The sequence below is a fragment of the Pelodiscus sinensis genome, chromosome 1, assembly GCF_052426305.1.
Source record: "Pelodiscus sinensis isolate ZL-2025 chromosome 1, ASM5242630v1, whole genome shotgun sequence".
Taxonomy (NCBI): domain Eukaryota; kingdom Metazoa; phylum Chordata; order Testudines; family Trionychidae; genus Pelodiscus; species Pelodiscus sinensis.
The window spans coordinates 320,716,808-320,739,746 of NC_143052.1; the positions used below are offsets into that span (position 1 = coordinate 320,716,808).

Here is a 22,939-nt window from a genome sequence, read left to right on the forward strand (position 1 = left end):
CCAGGGGGTGTAGTCCCTATCCGTAACTCGCCACCACTGGTCAGCAGACCCTGCCTTAAAAGGCTAGCTATTGACTTTGCTTATTGACTCTTGCAAGTGGTCTGGCAAACCTTGCCTCAAAGGGCCAGCTATTTACTGTGTATAGGGACTCGAGCTTGCAGGCCACCAGGCCTGGATTTAAAGGGCCAGCAAACGATTCTATATTACTAGGTCTGGTGGAGCAGCTGGTTAACCTCGGAGGTAGAGGTCCAGCTACAGCCTAGAGGGAGCACACGGGGTAGACTGTAGACCCGGGAGGGGGGGGAAGGAGGAGGTACACGGCGACACATGGATAAGACTATCACAAAGGATATGTCTATATCTGAAGTTCAGGGTGGGATTCTCATCTTGAGTTGCTCTAATGCTCATGGATCTAGCACCCTAAAATTAGTAGTGAAGTCAGGGTAGCATGGTCAGAGTATAAAATCACCTGGGCCCTGATGGAACACGCACAGCATGTCTACCCTGAGCTGCTCCTCACCATTGCCTGTTCTCCCTAACTATATTAACAGTGTACTGACACTAGCACAAATGTGGTGACTGGGAATCATAATGCTTGCTTATAGCAGGGATATAGACAAATTTTGTGTGCATGCGTGTGGGCACAAGCATGAAAGAAATATCTTTGCAAGAACACACAATTTTAGAAGGTGCTCAGATACATTATGATGGGGACCATATAAGCACGTAGGTGAAGCAAAAGACAGAAGTATTTTAATTATAGTTTAGTAATCCACATTGACAAAAGGTAGCAAGCAAATCAATCTGAAAAACATAAACACCTTCACCTGATGGAGGTTTCAAAAAACTGATTGTTTTTCAGCAGCACTTCATCATGTCTTAACCTACTTCTACCCTTACAGAGATTTGATCTTTCCCAAAAGCTTAAAAATTGTAAACAAGGAGAATACTTTTCCTCTTAAGGTGCTTACCCCATATCTTTCAGCTACAATTTCCTCAAAATTTCGTTTCTCTCTCTCAGCCTGCTCCTTCATCCTTTGATAGGATTTCTGTAACCAACTTAATCCACCATCTTCCACCATTGTAACTAAAACAACAAAATAATTAGTGATATTTTTGTAATTCAGAATAACTTTTTATTACCGAATACTTATTGTATTTACAACATAGAGCATAGAAATTAAAATTAGCTCAGTTAGACTTATTTTGTATGCTGACATGGAGTACATCCAGCTTTCTATCTTCATGTTTTTGCCCTTAATTGAAAATATTATAATAAAATATTGGCTTTCTTCTTATCCTGAATACATGAAACAGATGCAAATAGTATCATCATTCACACTAATTATTTCTTCTTAGAAACGTACATTAGTTGATTTTAAAGACAGTCAATTTAATGACAAGTAGTTTGTCGGATTCTCTACCAGAAGAAGCAGAGCCACACGGGGATACACGGGATCATACTCATGCGGCTTCAGCTGCAGGGCTACGAACTGCTATGTATATGTTTGGGCTCAGGCAAGAGTCCCAACACAGGGTCCCAGAGCTCAGGCTCTAGGGCACACCCTGTGACCCACCACGCTTCCAGGGTCCAACTCAGGCTCCAGATGAAACTAACATATACACTGATTTTTTTAGCCCCAGATCCCAAGTTCCAGTCAGCTGACCTGGGCCAGCCATATGCTTTTTATCCTCCTGTAGACATACCCACTGCGGGGCAGATAAGTCATTCTGAGTTGGCATTACAAAAAGTAGCATTTGAGGATACACGGTGGCAAGGCGCAGGGGTACCCCCAGAAATTTTGTACTTGGTACACCCCATAAGTCTCTGTGGAGCTATCCCTTCTGCAGTCACAGGCCCCAGTGCCTACCAAGTCTGCGTGACCTTGCCAGCCTGGCCCTCCAAGGTGTGGCATCACTTCTCATCCCTAAGGGGGAAAACAAGCTCCTGGAAGTAGGTCAGTGCTAGGTAGACCCTTCTGGGGAGAAGGGAGAACCCTGGTGCAGGAGCCAGCTACACATTAATGGCAAGGAGCAGCCACACTGGCTACACCACCGCCCACTTTGGCAAGCACTCTGTGCCCCTGGTTGCAAAACCACTCACTCAATTTGGGCTCTACTGTCCCCTGTCTTGACAGATGTCATAGAGCAAAGATGAGGGACCTCACATGCAAATCAAATTCCACTTCCCTGCAAAATGAAATCAGTACTTAAGACTCTTTGGCAGGGGATGTTAGTGAGGCTCTGAGGGTATGTCTACACTACTACCCTAGTTCGAACTAGGGTGGTAGTGTAGACATACCCGAGATCTTGAAGCATGCTACTAGTCTTCGCCTCCTACAGAAAAGAGATGGCTCTTATAGCCAAGCCATGGCCATTCCTGTCCATGCAATAGCTGGCCTGAGGAAATCCTATAGTCTGTACAAACTGCCAACAGAGTAAGCATGGATTCCCAACAGAAACCTTATTTGCTCCCTACCACCTAACGTAAAAGAGTCCTTCTTCATATTTTATAAATGCAAGGGTAAGGACTGAAGTGAAAAGGTTACAGAAATAACAACGTTTTGCACAAACTACATCCTTAATGTATTTCATTTAAATGTGACTCAGAGATTTCTGTGGCTGAATATTTTAAAATCGTAATTTGTGTAATGGAATGAAAGGAATCAAATGAGATGACAACAATTTATCATGTCCTGGTGGAATCATTCTTTCCTTTAATTAGTTCAAATGAGAGAGAATCTGTGCAGAAACTGAAGGTCAAACCACTCAAGACTATAAATCAGTAAAGAAATATTCTGTGAAACAAAAGAATTATGGTTTTAACCCAATATTTGTTACTGAAACAAGTTTTGCTTTATGTGTCTTCAATATATTGAACTGGGAGATCTGCTGTGCTGACCATTTAATAACAGAAACATCTTTGAGGGAAAATACATGTAGTTTTTTTTTACCTTTTTTAACAGAAGTTGCTTCACCCTCTTCAGGTGGTAAACCTGTACCACCATCTTTCCAGTAGGGGTTCAACTCTCTTTCAGAAAGTCTAGACTATAGAAAACAATTTTCAACTGATGCACAAAAATCCACTCTAACAACCACAGTTACAACTTTGTAATTATTTTGTATGACCTATATAGAAATGTAATCAGTTTAAATTTACCCAAATGACATTCTCATTAACAAACCTTGCGCTGCACCTTTAAAATAAAAAGTCTGACATGACAATGTAACTTTCAATATTTAAAAACAAACAAAAAAAACACTAATGCACTAAAAAGAGCCAGGTGAAGAATCAACTATAATTATAGAAAGAAAACATTTATTAATGTTTTGAGGAAATTTTGGTCTTTTCTATGTACGGTTGTACTGGACATCATTTTCTTCAATATTTTCTTCAAAAGAATAATCTCTGTAAGCCTTTGCAGTTCAGACAAGTATACTTCCAAAACTGTCTGTTAAACATTCCAAGACATCTCTTTGTAGCACTAAAGAAGTTGATAGGAAATAAATGAACACTGTGGGTAATGTTTCCACTTACATAGTCTTAAATAACTGATACAGAATTATCTCTGTGCTGGTGTGAGTCCAAAAATCAAAGACAGGTCTGGTATAATATTTCTCTCTAATTCTAACCACTAACAGCAGGCATTTTAATATCTTGAGAAAGACCCCACAAACCAACAGTGAGAGGGGCTTGGTTGCTCTTGTCCACTTATTAAAATTAAAATAAAGAGTAGTAAAGCAGCAGCTCTGGAGGAAGCACGTTATGCTAAGGATGCAAAACCTAACAATTTTTTAAAGTCTATCAGAAACCTGGAGCTACCCAAACAGGCAGTTGAACACTAAATAATCATGGTGGTAAAGGAGCACTTAAGAAAAACAAGGACATGGTAAAGAAACTAAACAAATTCTTTGTTTCAGTCTTCACTGCAGAAAATGTGGAGAGGGGGAGGAGACACCCCATCAGAGCTTTTCTTTTTGGGTGACAAATCTCAGGAACTGTCCCACACTGAGGTGTCAGTACATTTCTGTTGTATTGTCCATCAGAACTGCTATGCAATGCATGCCACAGGCAATGCCCACAGCTGTCTGATGTGGAGAACCATGTCAGCCTGAGACCTAAGACCTTGGGTCCTGAGATTCCCCAGATGGGCTCCCCATCCCAAATCTGATGCATCGGTCTCTAGTGATGGCAGCAAATAAGACTCTTGAGCAGACTGCCTGCAGATCTAGCCACCACATGAGCGAGTCAAGCACAGAGCAAGGCAGGATCGCAATCCTCTCAATGCTGTCTCAGGCTGGGCGATACATTGACACCATCCATGAATGAATACACTCACATCAGCCAGATGTGAGCCCGAGTCTGGAGTGCTGCACAACATAGGTATGTGTAGTCATGTGACTCAGAAACTTCTGGTAGTTCCCTGCCATATTAATGGGAATCTGACTGAGACCCTGAATAATATTGATCAGGGCCTCAAATCTTGCTCACGCAAGTATGCCCTGGCTTGGGTCAAGTTCAATATTGTTCCTATAAACTCTATCCTCTGGACAGGGAACAGAGTGGGTTTTACTTTGTTTGTGAGACCCAGATTGTTGGAGGTGGCTCTGATGAAACAGAGTTGAGCTTCTACATGAGCCCTGGAGCAACTCTTGTTCAACCAGGCGCTGAGGTATGGGTACATCTGTACCTGGTGTGTATGTAAGAACACAGAAACAACTCGTGCACTTAGTGAAGAGTCCAGGTGCTGCTAACAAGCCGAATGGAAGGACTGTAAATTGGTAGTGGGCGCTGTTCACCACAAACCTGAGATACTTCCTATGATGGTGGATGATTACAATATGAAAATATGAATCCTTCAAGTGAAGATAACATACCAATCTGCTGGATCCAGAGAAGGGATGATGGAGACCAGAAAGATTATGCAAAACTTGAGCTTCTTCATGAACCCGTTGAGTTCCGACAGGTCTAGAATAGACCTGAGGCTGTTTAGCCTTCGGAATTAGGAAATACCGAGAGTAAAAGCCCCCTCCTCTGGGCTCCTGAAGAACCTCCTCCACTGCCCCCAGAGATAGGAGTGACTGCACCTCCTGAATAAACAAGGGTGAGATGGGTCCCTGAAGAGGGTCAGGGAAGAAGAGTGGAAGGGCGGGAGGACACAGAATTGAATGGAGTATCCCCTTTCTATCATGCACCACTTCTTCAGGCTCCAGCCCAGGTACCTAAAAACAGCTGCTTCCTGATGCCTCTTCTTTCCAGCTGTCTCTTATTCCCTGGAACACTTCCCCACAGTCCAAGTTCCTTCTGCTTCTGACTCTTGTTTCAGCCCCTTTGCCCTCTTCCCAGGGTCTCAAGCTTGTAAATCCTGGCAGCCTGTCAGATCTCTCAGGGTATGTCTACACTACAAAGTTAATTCGAACTAACAAACGTTAGTTCGAATTAACTTTAATAGGCGATACACAGGCAAACCGCTAGTTAGAACTTAATTCAAACTAGCGGAGCGCTTAATTCAAACTAGGTAAACCTCATTCTACGAGGACTAACGCCTAGTTCGAATTAAATAGTTAAATTAAGGGCTGTGTAGCCACTTAATTCGAACTAGTGGGAGGCTAGCCCTGGTGGCCACTCTGGCCAACACCAGGGAAACTCGTATGCCCCCCTCCCAGCCCCGGAGCCCTTAAAGGGGCACGGTCTGGCTACGGTGCCCGTGCCAGGTGCAAGCCTGCCAGCACCCAGCCAGCAGACCCTGCACCTGGCACGGCACGAGCCAGCCACCCGCTGCCACCCAGCCCTCCGCCTCTTCCCAGGACCAGACTGGCAGCTCCCAGGAGCCTGCCCGGGGCTGCAAGAGGCGGGCGCCCGCCTGATCTAGTGTGGACATCGTGGACCTCATCCACGACCTCCGCACTAGGCACAGGAAAGTGGCCGTCTAGGGCAGGAGAGCTGCCAGCCTGGTGTGCAGGAGCAGGTGTGCATGAAAATCAGGGTGGTCCAGTGAGACCCCGAACCCTGAGCCCTGAGCTTAGAACAGCCGTACTGGGTCAGACCAAAGGTCCATCTAGCCCAGTAGCCTCTCTGCCGACAGCGGCCAACACCAGCTACCCCAGAGGGGATGGGCCGAAGACAATAACCAAGACATTTTTCTTGTGCCATCACTCTCCAGCCTTCCAAAACAAAGGCCAGGGACACCATTTCTATCCCCTGGCTAATACCACTCCATGGACCCGCCTCCATGAATTTATCTAACTTCTCTTTAAACTCTGTTATAGTTCTAGCCTTCACAGCCTCCTGCAGCAAGGAGTTCCACAGGTTGACTCTTTGCTTTGTGAAGAACAACTTTCTGTTATTAGTTTGAAGCCTGTTACCCATTCATTTCATTTGGTGTCCTCTAGTCCTTCTATTATGGGAACTAATGAAGAACTTTTCTTTATGCACCCTCTCCACACCACTCGTGCTTTTATAGACCTCTATCATATGCCCCCTCAGTCTCCTCTTTTCTAAGCTGAAAAGTCCCAGTCGCTTTAGCCTCTCTTCATATGGGACCTGTTCCAAACCCCTGATCATTTTAGTTGCCCTCCCCTCTCCCACCCTCTCTCTTCCACCTCCCACCTCCTTTTCCCAGTCTCCCCAAGTTTTGTTAAATAAATAGAGTTTCTATTTGTGAACACACGTGTCCTTTATTTTGTACATCAGGAAGGGGGGCTAGGGAGGGGTAAGTGGAAGGAGGTGAGGGAGGAATGGGGTACGAGCCCCCGATGGGGATGACTGGGGTGGCTCTGCGGGCTCATCTCCTGCAGCCCCCCGACTGACCTCCACCCCCCGGATGGCAGCCTGCGGCAAGTGCAGCCGGGCTGATGGCTGAGTGCTGTGATGTGCCGAGTGTGGGCATTCAGGGCACTCCAAGACAGGACTGCTTTGCTGTCCCTCATCGAGTTAGACAAGTGAGCGGGGAACCCCTGAGAACTGTCTGTCCAGAGTGGAGGTCGGGACCCTTTAAGCACAGCCCTCGGCTAGCCTGAGACAGCAGCTCCACGCTCTAAGTCCTAATCTGATGCCCTGCCGGCACTGCTTCTGGCTATCCTTAACCTCAGTTCAGGATCCACTCAATGTGGACATGCTAGTTCGAATTAGAAAAACGCTAATTCAAACTAGTTTTTAGGTCTAGATGCACTAGTTCGAATTAGCTTAGTTCGAATTAACTAATTCGAATTAAGTTAGTTCAAATTAGTGCTGTAGTGTAGACATACCCTCAGTTCCTGCTATCACCTGTCCTTCCTCAGGGGATGGTTTCCTAGTAGCCCTCTAGGAAGCCAGTCTTCTCACTAGGGCTCTCTGCAGCAGACTCCCTCACTTTGGTCTGCAACTTTTTTTGCGTGTGTCAGCTGGGTCCTGACAGCTTGGTCCAGCTGCCAGCAGTATTCTCTGAAAGCTGTGCGTTTGTTCAGCTGCTCAGGAGAAATTCATATGCCGCCCAGCTGAATAGGAGAACACTAATAGCTAGGTTTTGTCTTTCTATTGGTGGTGCACATTCTACACATGACTCAGTGCACATAAAAACATTATTGAGCACATGGATGGAAAAAAATCTGCACAAGGATGGTAAAGGTTAGAGGAAACATTGGCTACCACGCTTAATTGTGCGCAGCCACAGCTCTAATTGGCTGTTTCCCCTGCAGCCGTTTCTTTGGCTGCTTACCAACTGGCTTCTCTAGGTTGCTTTTAATCCTTAGGACCAGTGCAGGACTAACGCCCCATCACACATTATATGACCACATACACACTCACTCACTGATGGAGAGGCCATGCAGCCAGATACACCAGCCACTGCTTGGGTGGCCCAGAGCAGCTGGCCCCAGGAACCTCCCAAGAAGCATCTGGTGCAACTGGCCTCAGGGACAGCCTGAGTAGCAGCTGATTTGGCTGGCCTTGTGGAATCACCTGAGCAGCATTGCTCCCTCTAAGCCAGGGGTGGGCAATAATTTTTGGTGGGGGGCCCTCTCCAAGATTTTGTTAAGTGGTCAAGGGACACACTTTTCTGTAGAAGAGTGTGTGGTCTAGGTTGAAGGTTTGGTGCAGAAAGGTGCACGAGGTAAGGGACTGGGGTGCAGGAGAAGGTGTGGAGTCCGAGAGGGTATTTGGGTGGAGGAGGGAGTAGTGACCTGGGTATGGGGATTGGGGTGTAGGGTCAGGGAGAAAGTGTGGGTGCAGGAGAGGATTCTAGCCTGGGGGAGGGATGTAAGAGGGGGTACAGGGTCTGGGAGGGAGTTGTCACCTCGGGGCAAGGGGTACAGAGGGTTTGGATGGTGTTCGAGAGGAGGGAGCTGAGGTGCAGGAGAGGTTGGGGTGCCAGAGGCAGGCACTGCCTGGGAGGAGTTTACTTAATTGTCTCATGGCCAGCAGGCTGCAGCATTCCCAAGGGAGGGTGGGCTCCCTGCCTGTTGCAGCCTCAGCCCACTTGAAAATACAGGCCACTCCCTCCCTGTGGCTCTCAACTCCGGGTGGGAGATGAGGCTTGTGCTGCTCCGGTCTCTCGTCAATCTCTCAGATCCAATTAGCCGGCTGTTTTCAGCCAATAGGAGCTGAGAGATTGGCTAAGGTCAGTTCTTACTGGACGGTTGTTTTTGGACTGAACACTAAAGATACCTTTAGGAGATGGAGAAGTTAAAAAAAACAAACAAACCCTTAAAAAGCAACAACAAAACATTACCCTCCTCAAACCTTCTCAAAAGCTAGTAAGAACAACTAAGATTCTGTAAACTAAATCAAAAAAGGAATCACATTCCAACATTGATGTTTTTCAGAGGCAGGACAACAAACTGAAAAGCCCTACAATTGAACAATCTAATTCACTAATTTTTTTTAATTATTATTTTCCCTCCTTTTTCCCCCCACCTTCCCTTATTTATTCTTGGATCTGGACTTTTAATTCTCCAGCCATCTGAAGAAGTGGATTGTGCGCACAAAAGCTCATGATACCATGTTTTGTTGGTCTTTAAGGTGCTGCTAGACCAGTGGTCCCCAAACTTTTTAGGTTGTCGGGCGCCAGGGGGCGTGGCCGTTTGCCCACTGGGCGCCAGGGGGCGGGGCCCGGGGGCGCCCCCCCCATCCACGCGCCCGGGGGCGGGGCCCCACCTAGCCGTGCGCCCGGGGGCAGGGCCCCCTCCAAGGGCCGCGCGCCCGGAGCCGGCGCTCCCCCTCCCCCCCGCCGAGTGCCGCGCGCCCGGAGCCGGCGCTCCCCCTCCCCCCCGCCGAGTGCCGCGCGCCCGGAGCCGGCGCTCCCCCTTCCCCCTCCCCCCCGCCGAAGCAGTGCCGAGTGCCCGGGGCCGGCGCTCCCCCCCTCCCGCCGAGTGCCGCGCGCCCGGGGCCGGCGCTCTCCCCGCAAGCGCCCGTGCGCCATGTGCCCGGGGCCAGGCCAGCCCCGAGCACCTGGCGGGCGCATTGAAATGCCCCTGCGGGCGCCATGGCGCCCGCGGGCACCGTGTTGGGGACCACGGTGCTAGACTATTTGTTGTTTTTTTTAAGTTATTCCTACAATAGTGGTGGGTATAAGAGAGGACTAAGGACATATAAAAGGTAGATGGTATGTGTCTGCCATCTGCCTGCAGAACTGAACAGAAGGTCAGCCCTTTAGCCTGCCAATTTCTACCTAGTCAACAGATCTCTATATAAGGTAATTCAACTATTATGGTAGACAGGCACCATAAAAATACAATTTATTTTTATTATTTAATCTTCACTCTAGTTTATTCTTTTTTTTTTTTTTTAAACTAGAATTGGCTTTATTCTAACACTGAAGTTTAGTTTAATGGGTTTCCTAAAGTAAACCACCAGTCTCATAACCACCATCAAATGGCCAATAAATACCATTTTAAGAAGATTTTAAAAATAAAACTAATCTAAAAGAGGATTCATTTAAGCAATTTAGAGCAGTGTTTCTCACCCTTTTTTTTTTATATAAATAGCCCCCCCCGCCCCATACCTACAGTTTTCAGACAATTTTTTTTCTACCATTGCAACACATTTGTTTAAACAACTTAATCATAGCCGGGCTGGCAATGACATTTTTGGATGTAAAAAGTACAAAAATAATAAAGCACTCTAAAACTTAAAACAAAAATTCATCTTTCTTCACATTTCAGTTGTGTTGACATACCCCCCCCCCCCCCATATGTCTTTCAAGTACCCCTAAGAGTGCTCGTACCACTGGTTGAGAAACAGTGATTTAGAGTATATGTAGTTTACAAAAACTCAAGTGTCTGACAAAATTATACATTTTGCATTTAGGAAGATACAGAGAAAAATGGAGTAATATATAAACAATTCCTTTTACCTGTTCAATTGCTTGGAACTTCTGTTTTTCCAATAATTTTTCTGTCTCTTTCTCAGCTTTGAGTGATGCTACAGACGTGGTTTTCAGAGACATAAAATCTAAGGTCATCCATTCATCCCTCTGTATTAATAAAAACAATGTAATCAAAAACAAAATAATACCTACACTCAGTAAAATACCCATTTTCTGTAATAAAAGCTGTATGGTTCAGGTAGAAATAAAAAAATCACAAAATTATTGATATCTGATATCTATAACGTATGGTCTAGTTTTTAAATCATTTTGTAAGCAAAACAAATATTCTAAAGACTTTATTCATTACATTAATTTACATATGCAGGTGTATAGTCTAAGATGTGATTTATTTATGAGCAAGCACACTAGTAAATATTGAGGTTTATCCAAATTCATAGAATAAATAGGAGATTAGGAATATCTTTCGTCATTGAACATTGTATGTTTTGTACATCATTTTGCCAGATCAATTTACTTGCCACCTTACTCCAGAACTGTTAAAGAATTAATGATTCTTAATTCATTTGGCTTCATCTCTTTGGTCTGATGTAGCAGGAACAAAAACTGCAACTAATCATAGGGCACAGGTGATAGCTCCCAGACATCTAGGTAACCAAATGTACTCATAAATCCAGTAGTTAAACACTGGACTTCACATTGTACAAAATGTGTCAACAAATGCAGATAGAAACCACATTTACAAAATAGACTGTCGTAAAAAAAACCTCAAATAAACCATGATACAGAACAATATACCACACTCAAACAGGTAAAAGCATATTTCCCTCCTCCACACACATATCATACAACGTCCATGACAAATAAAGTATATGTGAAGCATGAAACAAAAGCAGTAAAATGCCCATTGAAAATAATCAACCAAAATGCAAATCGGAGACATGGCCATGTATATTCTAACAAAAATAATGGAATTATACCAATTTTTAAAATATGCCATTCTAAAATAGTGAATAAACAGGGTTCATTATAATTCTTATTCTTAAAGTGCTAGTCTGAATGGCTGCCACTACATCTTGTCAGGTCTCTTACAACCAGTGCTGCTAGAGGATGCATCTGAGACAATGTTATATATATATGAAATGGAAGATATTCCACTTCCTAATGGAGATTTGGGCTAAGGAAGAGGAACAAAGAGTGGGGTTTATCTGCAAAACCTCATCAGGTTTACCATGGTGAATCAGAATAATTAAGGGGACTCAATAATCATAGAATCATAGAATCATAGGACTGGAAGGGACCTCGAGAGGTCATCGAGTCCAGCCCCCCGCCCTCAAGGCAGGACCAAGCTCCACCTACACCATCCCTGACAGATGTCTATCTAACCTGTTCTTAAATATCTCCAGAGAGGGAGATTCCACCACCTCCCTTGGTAATTTATTCCAATATTTGACCACCCTGACAGTTAGGAATTTTTTCCTAATGTCCAATCTAAACCTCCCCTGCTGCACTTTAAGCCCATTACTCCTTGTCCTGTCCTCAGAATCCAAGAGGAACAAATTTTCGCCTTCCTCCTTGTGACACCCTTTTAGATATTTGAAAACCGCTATCATGTCCCCCCTTAATCTTCTTTTTTCCAAACTAAACAAGCCCAGTTCATGAAGCCTGGCTTCATAGGTCATGTTCTCTAAACCTTTAATCATTCTTGTCGCTCTTCTCTGTACCCTTTCCAATTTCTCCACATCTTTCTTGAAATGGGCGCCCAGAACTGGACACAACTCCAGCTGAGGCCTAACTAGTGCAGAGTAGAGCGGCAGAATGAGTTTTGCTTACAACACACCTGTTGATACAACCTAGAATCATATTTGCTTTTTTTGCACACTGTTGACTCATATTCAACTCATATTCAATAATGCCAGGGTACAAAATATATAGGAATGAAAGAGTAGGTTATGCTAGTTAGAGAATGGCACTAGATGTGCAACACATCGAGTCAATTACAGTAAAAAATCTCAAATGAATCAAACTTTACTAGAGGATCTCTATGGATAGAAATTCCATGCTTGTAACAACAAGAGTATACTATACTATCAACCACCTGACTGCAATGACAACAGTGATTATGAAATGTTTAGGGAGAATGGAGAGAATACAAAGGATTTCAACTAGCCTCATTAACTGGGTACACATCTCACCTCAGAACAGGATGCAGAAATAATATTTCTAGACACATTAATGATGGCTTTTTGGAGCAACTTGCTCTAGAGCCCACAAAGGAAGAAGCAATTCTTGATCTAGTTCTAAGCAGCATGCAGACTGGTTCAAGAGGTGTATATGGCTTAATCACTTGGTAAAAGCAACTATAATGCAAATCAATTCAAAAAGGGAAAAGAAACCCACTTGAGAGGCTTTTATCTTCTGCAAGGGGAACTACACAAAAACAAGGAAGCTAGTTAAATGCCCCCAGAGATAGGAGGCTGCGAAGGCTAGGACTATAACAGAGTTTAAAGAGAAGCAAGATAATTTCATAGAGGTTAGGTCCAAAAAGGCTATTAGCCAGGGGATAGAAATGGTGTCCCTTGCCTCTGTTTGTCAGAGGCTGGAGAAGGATGTCAGGAGACAAATCACTTGATCATTGTCTTTGGTCCACCCTCTCTGGGGCACCTGGTGCTGGCCACTGTCGGCAGACAGGCTACTGGGCTACATGGACCTTTGGTCTGACCCAGTACGACCGTTGTTATCTTCTTATGTTCACTAGCTTTGTGCCATCATAGTCTCCACTACCATAGTTACAATATTCCTATCCATACAGTCCTATAATATAGCATGGCCTTTCAAAAATCCCACACAATTTACTCTCTCTAGGGCAGGGGTGGGCAAAAGGACCTCCGCGGGCTGGATCCGGCCTGCCAAGCAGGTGGATCCAGTCCACGGAGGCCCTGCTGCTCCCCCGCCCCCAGGCCAATTAGGGCTTGGGGGGTGAGGGAGCACATGAAGCCTCTTCCCTACCAGGAACACATGGTGCTTTGAAGTGCTGCGCACTGCTCACGGGGGGTAGGGCGCAAGGGGGGGGAGAAGAGCAGACAAGGCTTTGCACGCTACCCCACCCCCAGACTCTAATTGGCCTATGGGCAGGGGATCGAGTGAAGTCTCCTCCCACACCAGGGGTCTGGGCACCTTGGGGGAAACTTGGGGTGGGGACAAAGGCACTCCCTCACCCCCAGACCAATCATTGTCTGGGGATAGGGAACCTGGAAATATCTTGGCCCCGCACCTTTCGCTCGAGGTTTCACCCCTTCCTGTGCAGCCCAGGGCCACTTCACCAATTTTCAAAGTGGCCCCGGCAAAAAATTATTGCCCACCCCTGCTCTAGGGTCTACATTAGGATCATGGGATTGGTGACCAGAACTCAATTAAGAGGATTAAAACAAACACCCACCTAGCTAAAAGAGACACACTAAACAGTCTGTGCTTAAACCAGTGCAATCACACTGCCTCAATCAGGGACAGTTCAGCTCTCCAGATGACACGTAATCTGTAAGGTGCATGATATAAGAATACTAGCAATTAGTCTTGCTATTCATACATTTTGCACTTTCTTTAGTCACTATGTAACCAAAAAGTACTTTAAAAAAGTGACTTGATCTATACAGAAAAATTAAGAGAATTAGTCACAATTTTAATCTGACCTTATTAAGAAAATCAGGCTAAATCACTATGTGCTTTGGCACATGACGCTAAGCAACATAATTGTTAAATGCTTGATAAACGTGGAAAACTGTTCAATTAATAAAATCTAACATTTAATTATATATACATAATATTTACATTTGAAATAGCTATTGATCAAAGAATTTACAATGAACTATAGAGCAAATGTCGCCATTCTTTACACTAGGCCAAAATGATTTTATCTTTCCATAATTACCAGGCTCCTCACCTGAACTGCGGGATTTTCTGTAGTCTCCAACTGCTCTTTCTTGACTTTCCAAGCCTTTTCTGGGCAAACTGACTGTGATATAGTTGACTCAACCCATTCAACTGAAGAATCCTAAGAAAAAAATGTTTGACTAATTTAGAAAAATTCAAAAGCACTGTATTTTATAGAATGACCAAACCTTAAAGCACTGCTATAAATTCAAGATACACTATTACTACGAACTTTTTACAAAGAAAATGTCATTTGATGTGAACTCACAAAAATAAAATTTAAGTCTTTCCATAACCCATATCAACAGTTTATTAAAACTGTACTGCCACACAAAGAAAACACAATGACCATTTGCCAGAGAAATGAAATTTTCCTGCTGATATTTTGAAACAAAAAATATAAACAACTAAAACTAATAAATTAGTGATGAATTTTTAAAAAAAGCATTTTTATAGTTTGCTGGTACTACAGTGCTTACATTAAAATTGAAGTAATTTACATCATCTCATTCCCACCCAACCCCTCACCCATAAATATGTATCTCTCTCTAAGAGGAAAAGCAGTTTTTTGGAGTGCTGAGATTTTACACTTGCAGCAAACAACCCTCTGCAGACCAGACATTTCCTCTTATTTATAGGAACCTGTTGTGAGAACAAGACACTTTGAATCAAAGATATCAGGGTCAGAAGTGTGCTGAATATTGGGACCCACTGATGCAATTTGTAGCTTTGGGTGCTTCCCACAAGAAACATGGGGCAAATCTGTACTTTTGGTTAATTCCCACGTCAGCAAGTGAAGAAACATAGTTTACTTAGATGCGTGTTCCTGCAGAAAAATCTTGTCTTATTGAAACTTCATATACATCAGGAAGAAAGGATAATCTTCAAGAAGAAAACAATAACATTGCTGTGCTTGCACACAAATGCCCACTTAAAATGCTACATTTATACGGGAGAATCACAACATATAGCAAAAATCCAACACTCAGAAAAATCCAATCAGAATATGATTTCCCACTGGACTTTTACTCCACTCGATAAAAATTAAAAAGCGAGGGGGATAGGAAGCAGTGCCATGATAGCTAAGTAAGCCTCTGTCAGCTAAAGAAAAATGGGAACCCACTGGGCCCAGACCCTAACTGGAAGACAGAGCATTATAGAAGTATTAGAAAAATTGGAATAAAACAACACCTTTAAATTAATGAAATACCAAAAAAGATATCATATACAGTAGTTATCTCTAAGAAAAATAAGCCTCAATTTTCTCTTTTAAAACAATTATTTCCAGTGAATATTTTAAGTTTATCACTTACTGAAGAGCTATCGCCTGAATCATTTTTTTCAATTCTTTGTTTTTTACTTTTCTTTTCTTTCTTAACTTTTCGTTTATCCTTTTTCTTCTTTTTCTTCACCACATGTTCCTATATGAGCAAACATTTATAAATAACAAAACAAATCACAAAGAAAAAAGGCTATTAATCAAATTACATACAAAAAATTCTACGTAATTCTAAACTATCAAAACTGTGCACTTATTGGACCATAACTGAATATTCTTATTAATATTTCTAGTATCCTCTATCAGACATTCCTTCTGACTGTTTCTTAACACTAGTCCACACAGCATTTTTTAAATATATTTTTCTAATTTAAACAACATGAATAACCATAGTTAAAAAGTATATCTACGTACTTTGTTTATTATGGCTTAAGCTATTTCCCTTGGGAATCCTTCAATCCATACAGGTCTGCACTTATTTTAAAAAGTTTACAATATTTTGGTCGGGTATCCCAAGATGCAATCTTCCACTACCAGACTCCATACACGTGAAGATTTTTGTCACAGCGCATTGTAGGATGCCTTCCAGAACAAGCTGGAATTCTTGGATTTGGGGAGGGTCAAAGGAATCAAATTTCGTGATTCCTCAGTTGGCATCTCATAATTAATCTATATTTTACAGGCCAGCACCATTTTAAAATTGCTGCTAGGCAGCATGAAGAAAACACTTTTGTGTGTCATGACCCTGACCTGGCCTGATTATTACAAGCAGGGTTCTCCACATGTATTGGCAATCATGAGACCAATGGATTTTGGTTGGTTTGGGAGACAAATGGTGATGAAATGATAATGCATGAGGAGAAGGAGAAAATTAAACAGTTACATCTACAGGACTCTTTCTTGGAGCAGCTTTACTCTATGTGATGCTGCTTCTAGATTCAGCAAACTAGCAAAATTTGGTGAGAGAGAATTGTGATGCCAACCTGGGAGGACCAACAGAACCCAAGGACATCAAAAGCTACTTTCCTAAAAATCTATTCAGTGCTCACACTAAAACTGCAGTGATAGAATACCATAATGAGAGCTCCCTTCAGCATGGCCAAACACATGGCTGTCACCATCTGAACGCTCGCCCACCTCCCACAATTATTACCAGTTAATATTCGTGTATTCGTGTCAGAGCTGTTCTTGTGGAGGTGTGCACTGCTACGGATGAGGTTTTGTTGAACCAGTTCATAAAGCTTGGCAATGCATAAAAGATATTTCATGAATCTGCTTGAGTACCTCTACAAGGTGCCTCAATTGATGAGGGAAACCAGGTGCAGGATACATTGTTCGGTATAATGGATGGAAAATGAATATACAGGTTGGACCTCCCTGGTCCGGGCACCCTTAGGACTGACTAGTCCTGCATGAGGGATTTTGCTGGATTAGGGGAGGTCTTTTCTAGAATGTTAAATTTCAATTAATCAGCTAATCAAGTAGTCAATGGAATTCCCACTGACTACTCAATTAGTCAATAAGAGCTGTGCTTGCTATCCCCCTGCCACTCTCCCTTTGAAATTGTCAGCTCAGGGGGCCATGGCCAAACAGGATTGTAGATTCACTTCACAACAGAGTTGATGAGGGATAGAGACAAGGAGTCCTATAGCACCTTATAGACTAACAGATATATTGGAACATAAGCTTTCATGGGCAAAGACCCACTTTGTCAGATGCATGTAGTGAAAATTTCCAGAGGCAGGTATAAATATGCAGGTAAGAATCAGGCTAGAGATAATGAGGTAAATTCAATCAGAGAGGATGAGGCCCACTTCTAGAAGCTGATCTGGAGGTGTGAACACCAAGAGAGGAGAAACTGCTTTTGTAATTGGCTAACCATCCTGAACTGATGGCGTCAAATTTGCAGATGAACTGTAGCTCAGCAGTTTCTCTCTGAAGTCTGGTCCTAACGTTTTTTTGCTGCAGGATGGCTACCTTTAAATCTGCTATTGTGTGTCCAGGGAGACTGAAGTGTTCTCCTACAGGTTTTTGTATATTGCCATTCCTAGTATCTGATTTGTGTCCATTTATTCTTTTACGTAGGGACTGTCTAGTTTGGCCAATGTATATAGCAGAGGGGCATTACTGGCACATGATGGCGTATATTACATCGATAGATGTGCAGGTGAATGAGCCAATGATGGTGTGGCTGATCTGGTTAGGGTACCACAGTAACTCTAACTCAGGAACCAATCCCTGTAACAAATCTCAGTGCCAAGTCTGCCCACATATCTACACCAGCAACACCCTCACAGGACCTAACCAGATCAGCCACACCATCACTGGCTCATTCACCTCACATCCCTAGCACAGCAGGGGGAGAGGGGAAGAGATGTAACCAGTGCAAGTTGGGAACCAGGTGTCCCGGCTCATACCAGGTCCCCCCAGCTGCACTTTAGACTGTTAAATGTATTACGAGATGGCTCTTAATATATTATAAGGCAGAACTGCAGTGCGGTTGGTTCCCAGGGCAGGAGCTAAACCCTCTGCAGCTGCCCCGCTTACTGACTAATCAAATAGTCGATGGAAAATCCATCAACTAGTTGATTAGTTCATTATACTAAATTTAACTTCCCTAAATTAAATATGAGTCAGCAATGTGATGCAGTTGTAAAAAAGGCTAATATTCTTGATATTATTAACAGTAGTGCTGACCAGAAGACATAGGAGGTAACTGTCCCACTCTACACAGAACTGGTGAGGCCTCAGCAGGAGAACGGTGTCAATTTCTAGGTGCCACACTTTCGGAAAGACATGCACAAACTGGAGAGAGTCCAGAAGAAAACAACAAAAAGGATAAAAAATATATAAAACCTGACCAGAGAAAGTGTTTAAATAACTGAGCACGTTTAGGCTTGAGAAAAAGACGATTTGAGGGGTAGAACTTAATAAATCTTTACACGTGCTAAAGGCTCTTGTAAAGGGAATGGTGATCATTCATTCTCCACATCCACTGACGATATGACAAAAAGTATGGGTTTTAATTTGCAATAAGGAGATTTAAGTTAGATATTAGAAAAAACTTTCCAATATAAAGTATTGTTAAATACTAGAATAGGTTACATTAAGGGAGTTTAGGCAATCCCGATCATCAAAGGATTTTTATTAAGAGGCGAAACACATACTTATCAGTGACTGCCTACATATACATGATCCTGCTTCAGTACAGAAAGATAGAATAGATTACTCCACCAGGTCCCTTTCAGCTCTGCATTTCTACAATCTCTATGTATTTTGGTTTTTGGAATTTACCTCGTAAAACATAAGATAGCTAAGAGCTTAGGGACAGTGATCGAAATGAAAAGCAAAATGCTGTTTTTATTGTTTCCTCTTTCTCTCTCTGCCATTACAAAAAACATGCCTGCCTTGCAATATGTTTGATTTTCAACCTCAGCGGAGCTGCCATCTCAAGTGTGGGAGTGGCAGAAGTCACCAGGCGGAAGAGGAATAATGAAGTGGCATAGTGAGCAGGATAAGGCGGCAGAACATTCCATCAATAATTATGGGATTTGATATTTCAGAGAGACAAACTCTTTAGAGTCTAAAGTCTCCATTGTAGATGTAATCCAGAGCATGCAAAGAGGGCTGGGGATGAAGCTGAGCAGTCAGTGAGAGGCTCTGCCCAGACATCACCCAGAACTAAGTTGTGCAAAGCCACCTGTACAGCTGTATTGTAATACAACACATACTACTCACTAGTTATGCTGCCCTCTGCAGCAGTTTCAGACTAGATCCCTGTCTAGGTTTTGAAAGGCATTTCCAGTGCCTTGGTTACTGGTTTGAGTTTAGCACGTCACAGAAATCTTGGCTGTCCAGGAAAATCTCCTCCTACTCGGGGTCCAGGTCGCTTGGGGGGCCCTCCTACCCAAACTGTCCAGAATCCTGTACCATAGTTCAGATGTGACCTCCCTTGGCAAAATCCAGTCCAACTTATCATAGTATGGATAGATAAGAAGAGCACTACCAGAAGTCTTGTTCTTGTCCCTGGCTGAACTAGCCTGTTTGGTGCTCCTTCACTTTGTGGAAGCACTGATCCTTGACCCAGAAGCACTCCTCCTGGACATGCTCTGACAGCTGCTCACAGATCTTAGCATTCCAGTGACTGATGTTCGGATAGGCCTGGATATGTTCATCTCCTCAGAAGGCCAGGAAGTCCAGGACCTTGTTAAAGATCCTTAGAGAAGTCCAGGACACAACTGCAATAATGTGCTTGTGAGCTCAGCACAAGCAGGGTCACAAAGGGACACACCTAGTTGTATGCCAGCATCTAAATGAGGAGGCATCTGGTTAAGATGACCTGAAGAAGTAGCGGGCGCACACGGGTAAATGGACAAGAAGATCCAAGTGTGAAGTTACAAGTTCAGAATAAAAATGGGAGGACTGATAGAAGAGGAATAGTTAAGCCAAAAGATGACAGGTGCTAAATGCCTTCACATGAAACAATCTGAAAAAAGCTCATCTCAGAAACAGAAATACTTTCTATTAGTGGTTTAATTAATGTAGGAAAAAACACCAAATAATTAAAAACACTTATATGGACACAAGGCAATAACTTGAGATCCTAAAAAACTTTCCCATGTAGACAAGGCTTTTTACACTCAGCTGTTGATTCTTGCAAAACACAAGACAAATGGGTCTTCTACTAAGGAGTTACAGTTATTATGTAAATTCTAATGAGAACCAGATTATTGCTCTTAGCTGGTCCGTGCTGATTCGTCTGAAGCATGCTAAAAGTTCCTTAGTACACAATAACACAGTCCTATTTCAAACTGTAATACAGGTACTTGGTCCTGCCATGCATGCAGAGGCCTGGACTTGATAACCTCTCAAGGTTTCTTCCAGTCCTATCATCCTATGATTAACACACACTAGGGAACTTTTAGTGCACGTCAGTAGAGTCCACATGGCCAGTTAGTGAGGGGCATGCTAGTGGGCATTAGAATTCATATTAGGGATGTAAACAAGTAACCAGTTAACATTACCCTTACCCAGTGAAGCTTATCAGTAACTGGTTAACTGGTCTCCTGCCCAACTCAAGCATGCCCCACCTTGAGGTTAACCGTGTAATTGGTTATACAGTTAATATATTTTTTTTTACATCCCTAATTCATACCCCCAACTGGTGTGGGCTAACACACTGTATAGACAAACCCTCGCTGCCTACAGCACTCAGCACTGTGGGGCCCAAAATACTAATGGGGCCTTCCAGGAACTACATTAACAACTATTAGCTCGGAGAGTACATAAATGAGAGGCTTCATACCCCGATTAGATTCACAGATTCCAAGGTGAGAAAGGATCACCGTGATCACACAGTCTAATCTTCTCTGTAAGACAGACCACAGAACTTCCCCCAAAATAATTATTTCAAGAGAAACTTCCAATTTTTATTTTAAAATTGCCAGTGATGGAGAATGAACCACAACTGTTGGTTCAACAGTTAATTACCATCACAGTTAAAGATGTAGGAGTCTTTCCCACTTGAATTTCTCTAGTTTCAATTCCAACCATTACATGGGGAGGGACCTCAGGCCCAGGGGCTGGATGTGGCCCCCAGCTTGTCTGGATCTGGCCTCCGAGCTCAGAGCCCCCCTAGCATTGGGGAGCCTGTGCTGGTGCTCCAGCCCCCCTGCTATCCCACCACAGGGCTGGAGCACACAAAATACACTAGGCTTGGCCAGGCTGGGCACCTCTAGGCTCTGGTGGGCAAGGGGAATGTTGTGAGTGTCCCTCCTCAGTTAGGAGCCACATCAGTGAGGGTGGTTTTTTTGCTTCTCAATTGTGTGCAGTCCGACTGATTTTTCTGCAGGTCAGTGGCCCCCCCAACAGAAAAGAGTTCCCCACCCCTGCATTAGATCTTGTTTTACTTTTGTCTGCTAGACTCAACACCCCATTATCAAATATTTGTTCCCCATGTACACTGTAATCCCTTAACCTTCTCTTAGATTGATAGAGCTCCTTGAGACTATCACTAAAAGGCTAGTTTTTAACCCTTTCTGAGTCTAATGGCTCTTCTGTAAATCCTCTCTAATTTACCAATAAATTATTTTCATTTGCAAATGTCTAGAAATTAAACCATTTTACTGTATATCCCACTAAGAACTCCAGGTGACTTGTTCTCTGCTGCTATTTTTACATGGGCAAAATTCGATGAAAAGCTGAGCAAAAGCAATACTTCTATTTTTGTACAAGCAAAATAGAGGAATTCTGATACATATTTCCACTTAGTTTTTAACCAATGTTGCTTTTGAAGTATGTGGCATTCAAAGATTATTCTCTACATCATTATAAGTCACTGAATCTTTCAGTTAACTTCAAGATAATAGAAAGCTAACATGAAATTCAATTATTTACTGCTCCATTACCTTTTCCAACTCTTCCACGCGTATGTTCACATCTGCAAGCATCCACGTATCCTCACCTCGCAGCCGTTTGAGTTCTTTGCATCTCTCTTCCTTCTCGTAATTGGCTTGGGCCTAATATGAAGAAGGGGGTAAAGAAACAAATGGATTCTGGAGGTGTGAACACAAATTATGATGCTGAAGTTGTCAGATTGTAATCGGTCTGAATTTGAACTACCTAGTCTCACTTTTGAGAACAATTTCACTTTATTTTGAGGAGAGCATTACAAAATAATTGATTGAGGATACATTATTGGTAATGCAACTAAAGACTATCCTATACTTAGTAGGGATGAAAAGTCCCATATAAATGATTAACTGGTTAAACTATAGGTTTAACCAGTTAACCGCCCACAGAGCAGCAGACTGGGGGGCAAGCAGTCCCAGCTTGCACTGACCGCTGTGCCTCTGCATTTTAAATATAGTAAGTGCCCAGCGGACTCAGTCCCAGCTCGAGTCAGCCCCTCTGGAGCTACCCCCACTGCAGCTCTCCAGAGGCACTTATCCACTATCCCAGGGGTTCTCAAACTTGTGATCGTGACCCCCCTCTCAGTTGCTTGCGACCCCCCTCTAAGTTGTTTGCAACCCCCTTCGGGGTCAGGACCCACAGTCTGAGAAACGCTGAACTATATGATTAGCCAGATAATCATACTTTAACATCCGTATCAAAGACCAGAAGGCAAATATTCCGAAAAATGTATATTTTTAAAAACCCCATGAAGCCAATCTCATGATTTTTGAACACTTGGGATTGGCAACACTGAAAATGACAAAAGGAATTAAACATTAATTAAGAAAGTTAAAGGAAATATCTGTGCCCAATTTGGTCTCCAATCAAAGCACATGAACACAGGAAAGAAATTTTGCATCCTTTATTTTCTTGCAAAGCCCTCTTTACACAAACCAGGAAGCGAATACCATAATTCTGCAGTAAATACTAAATCATTGTTAAAAAAAAAAAAGTGCCAGTACTCCAGAGGAAA

General features: G+C 43.1%; 1 protein-coding gene across 2 annotated transcripts in view; it reads right to left on the bottom strand.

Moving 5' to 3' along the window:
• Positions 1-22,939, bottom strand: part of CWF19L2 (CWF19 like cell cycle control factor 2) — a 173,487-nt gene that overhangs the window by 127,026 nt on the left and 23,522 nt on the right. The window contains exons 2-7 of one of the 2 annotated variants that reach the window (XM_089775682.1): positions 21,921-22,031; positions 15,548-15,655; positions 14,245-14,355; positions 10,332-10,451; positions 2,955-3,048; positions 972-1,087 (exon numbers count right to left, since the gene is read on the bottom strand). In XM_089775682.1, the coding sequence (XP_089631808.1) occupies positions 972-1,087; positions 2,955-3,048; positions 10,332-10,451; positions 14,245-14,355; positions 15,548-15,655; positions 21,921-22,031 (660 nt within the window). The remainder of the gene's footprint in view (positions 1-971; positions 1,088-2,954; positions 3,049-10,331; positions 10,452-14,244; positions 14,356-15,547; positions 15,656-21,920; positions 22,032-22,939) is intronic. The other variant, XM_089775683.1, reaches the window with a different exon arrangement.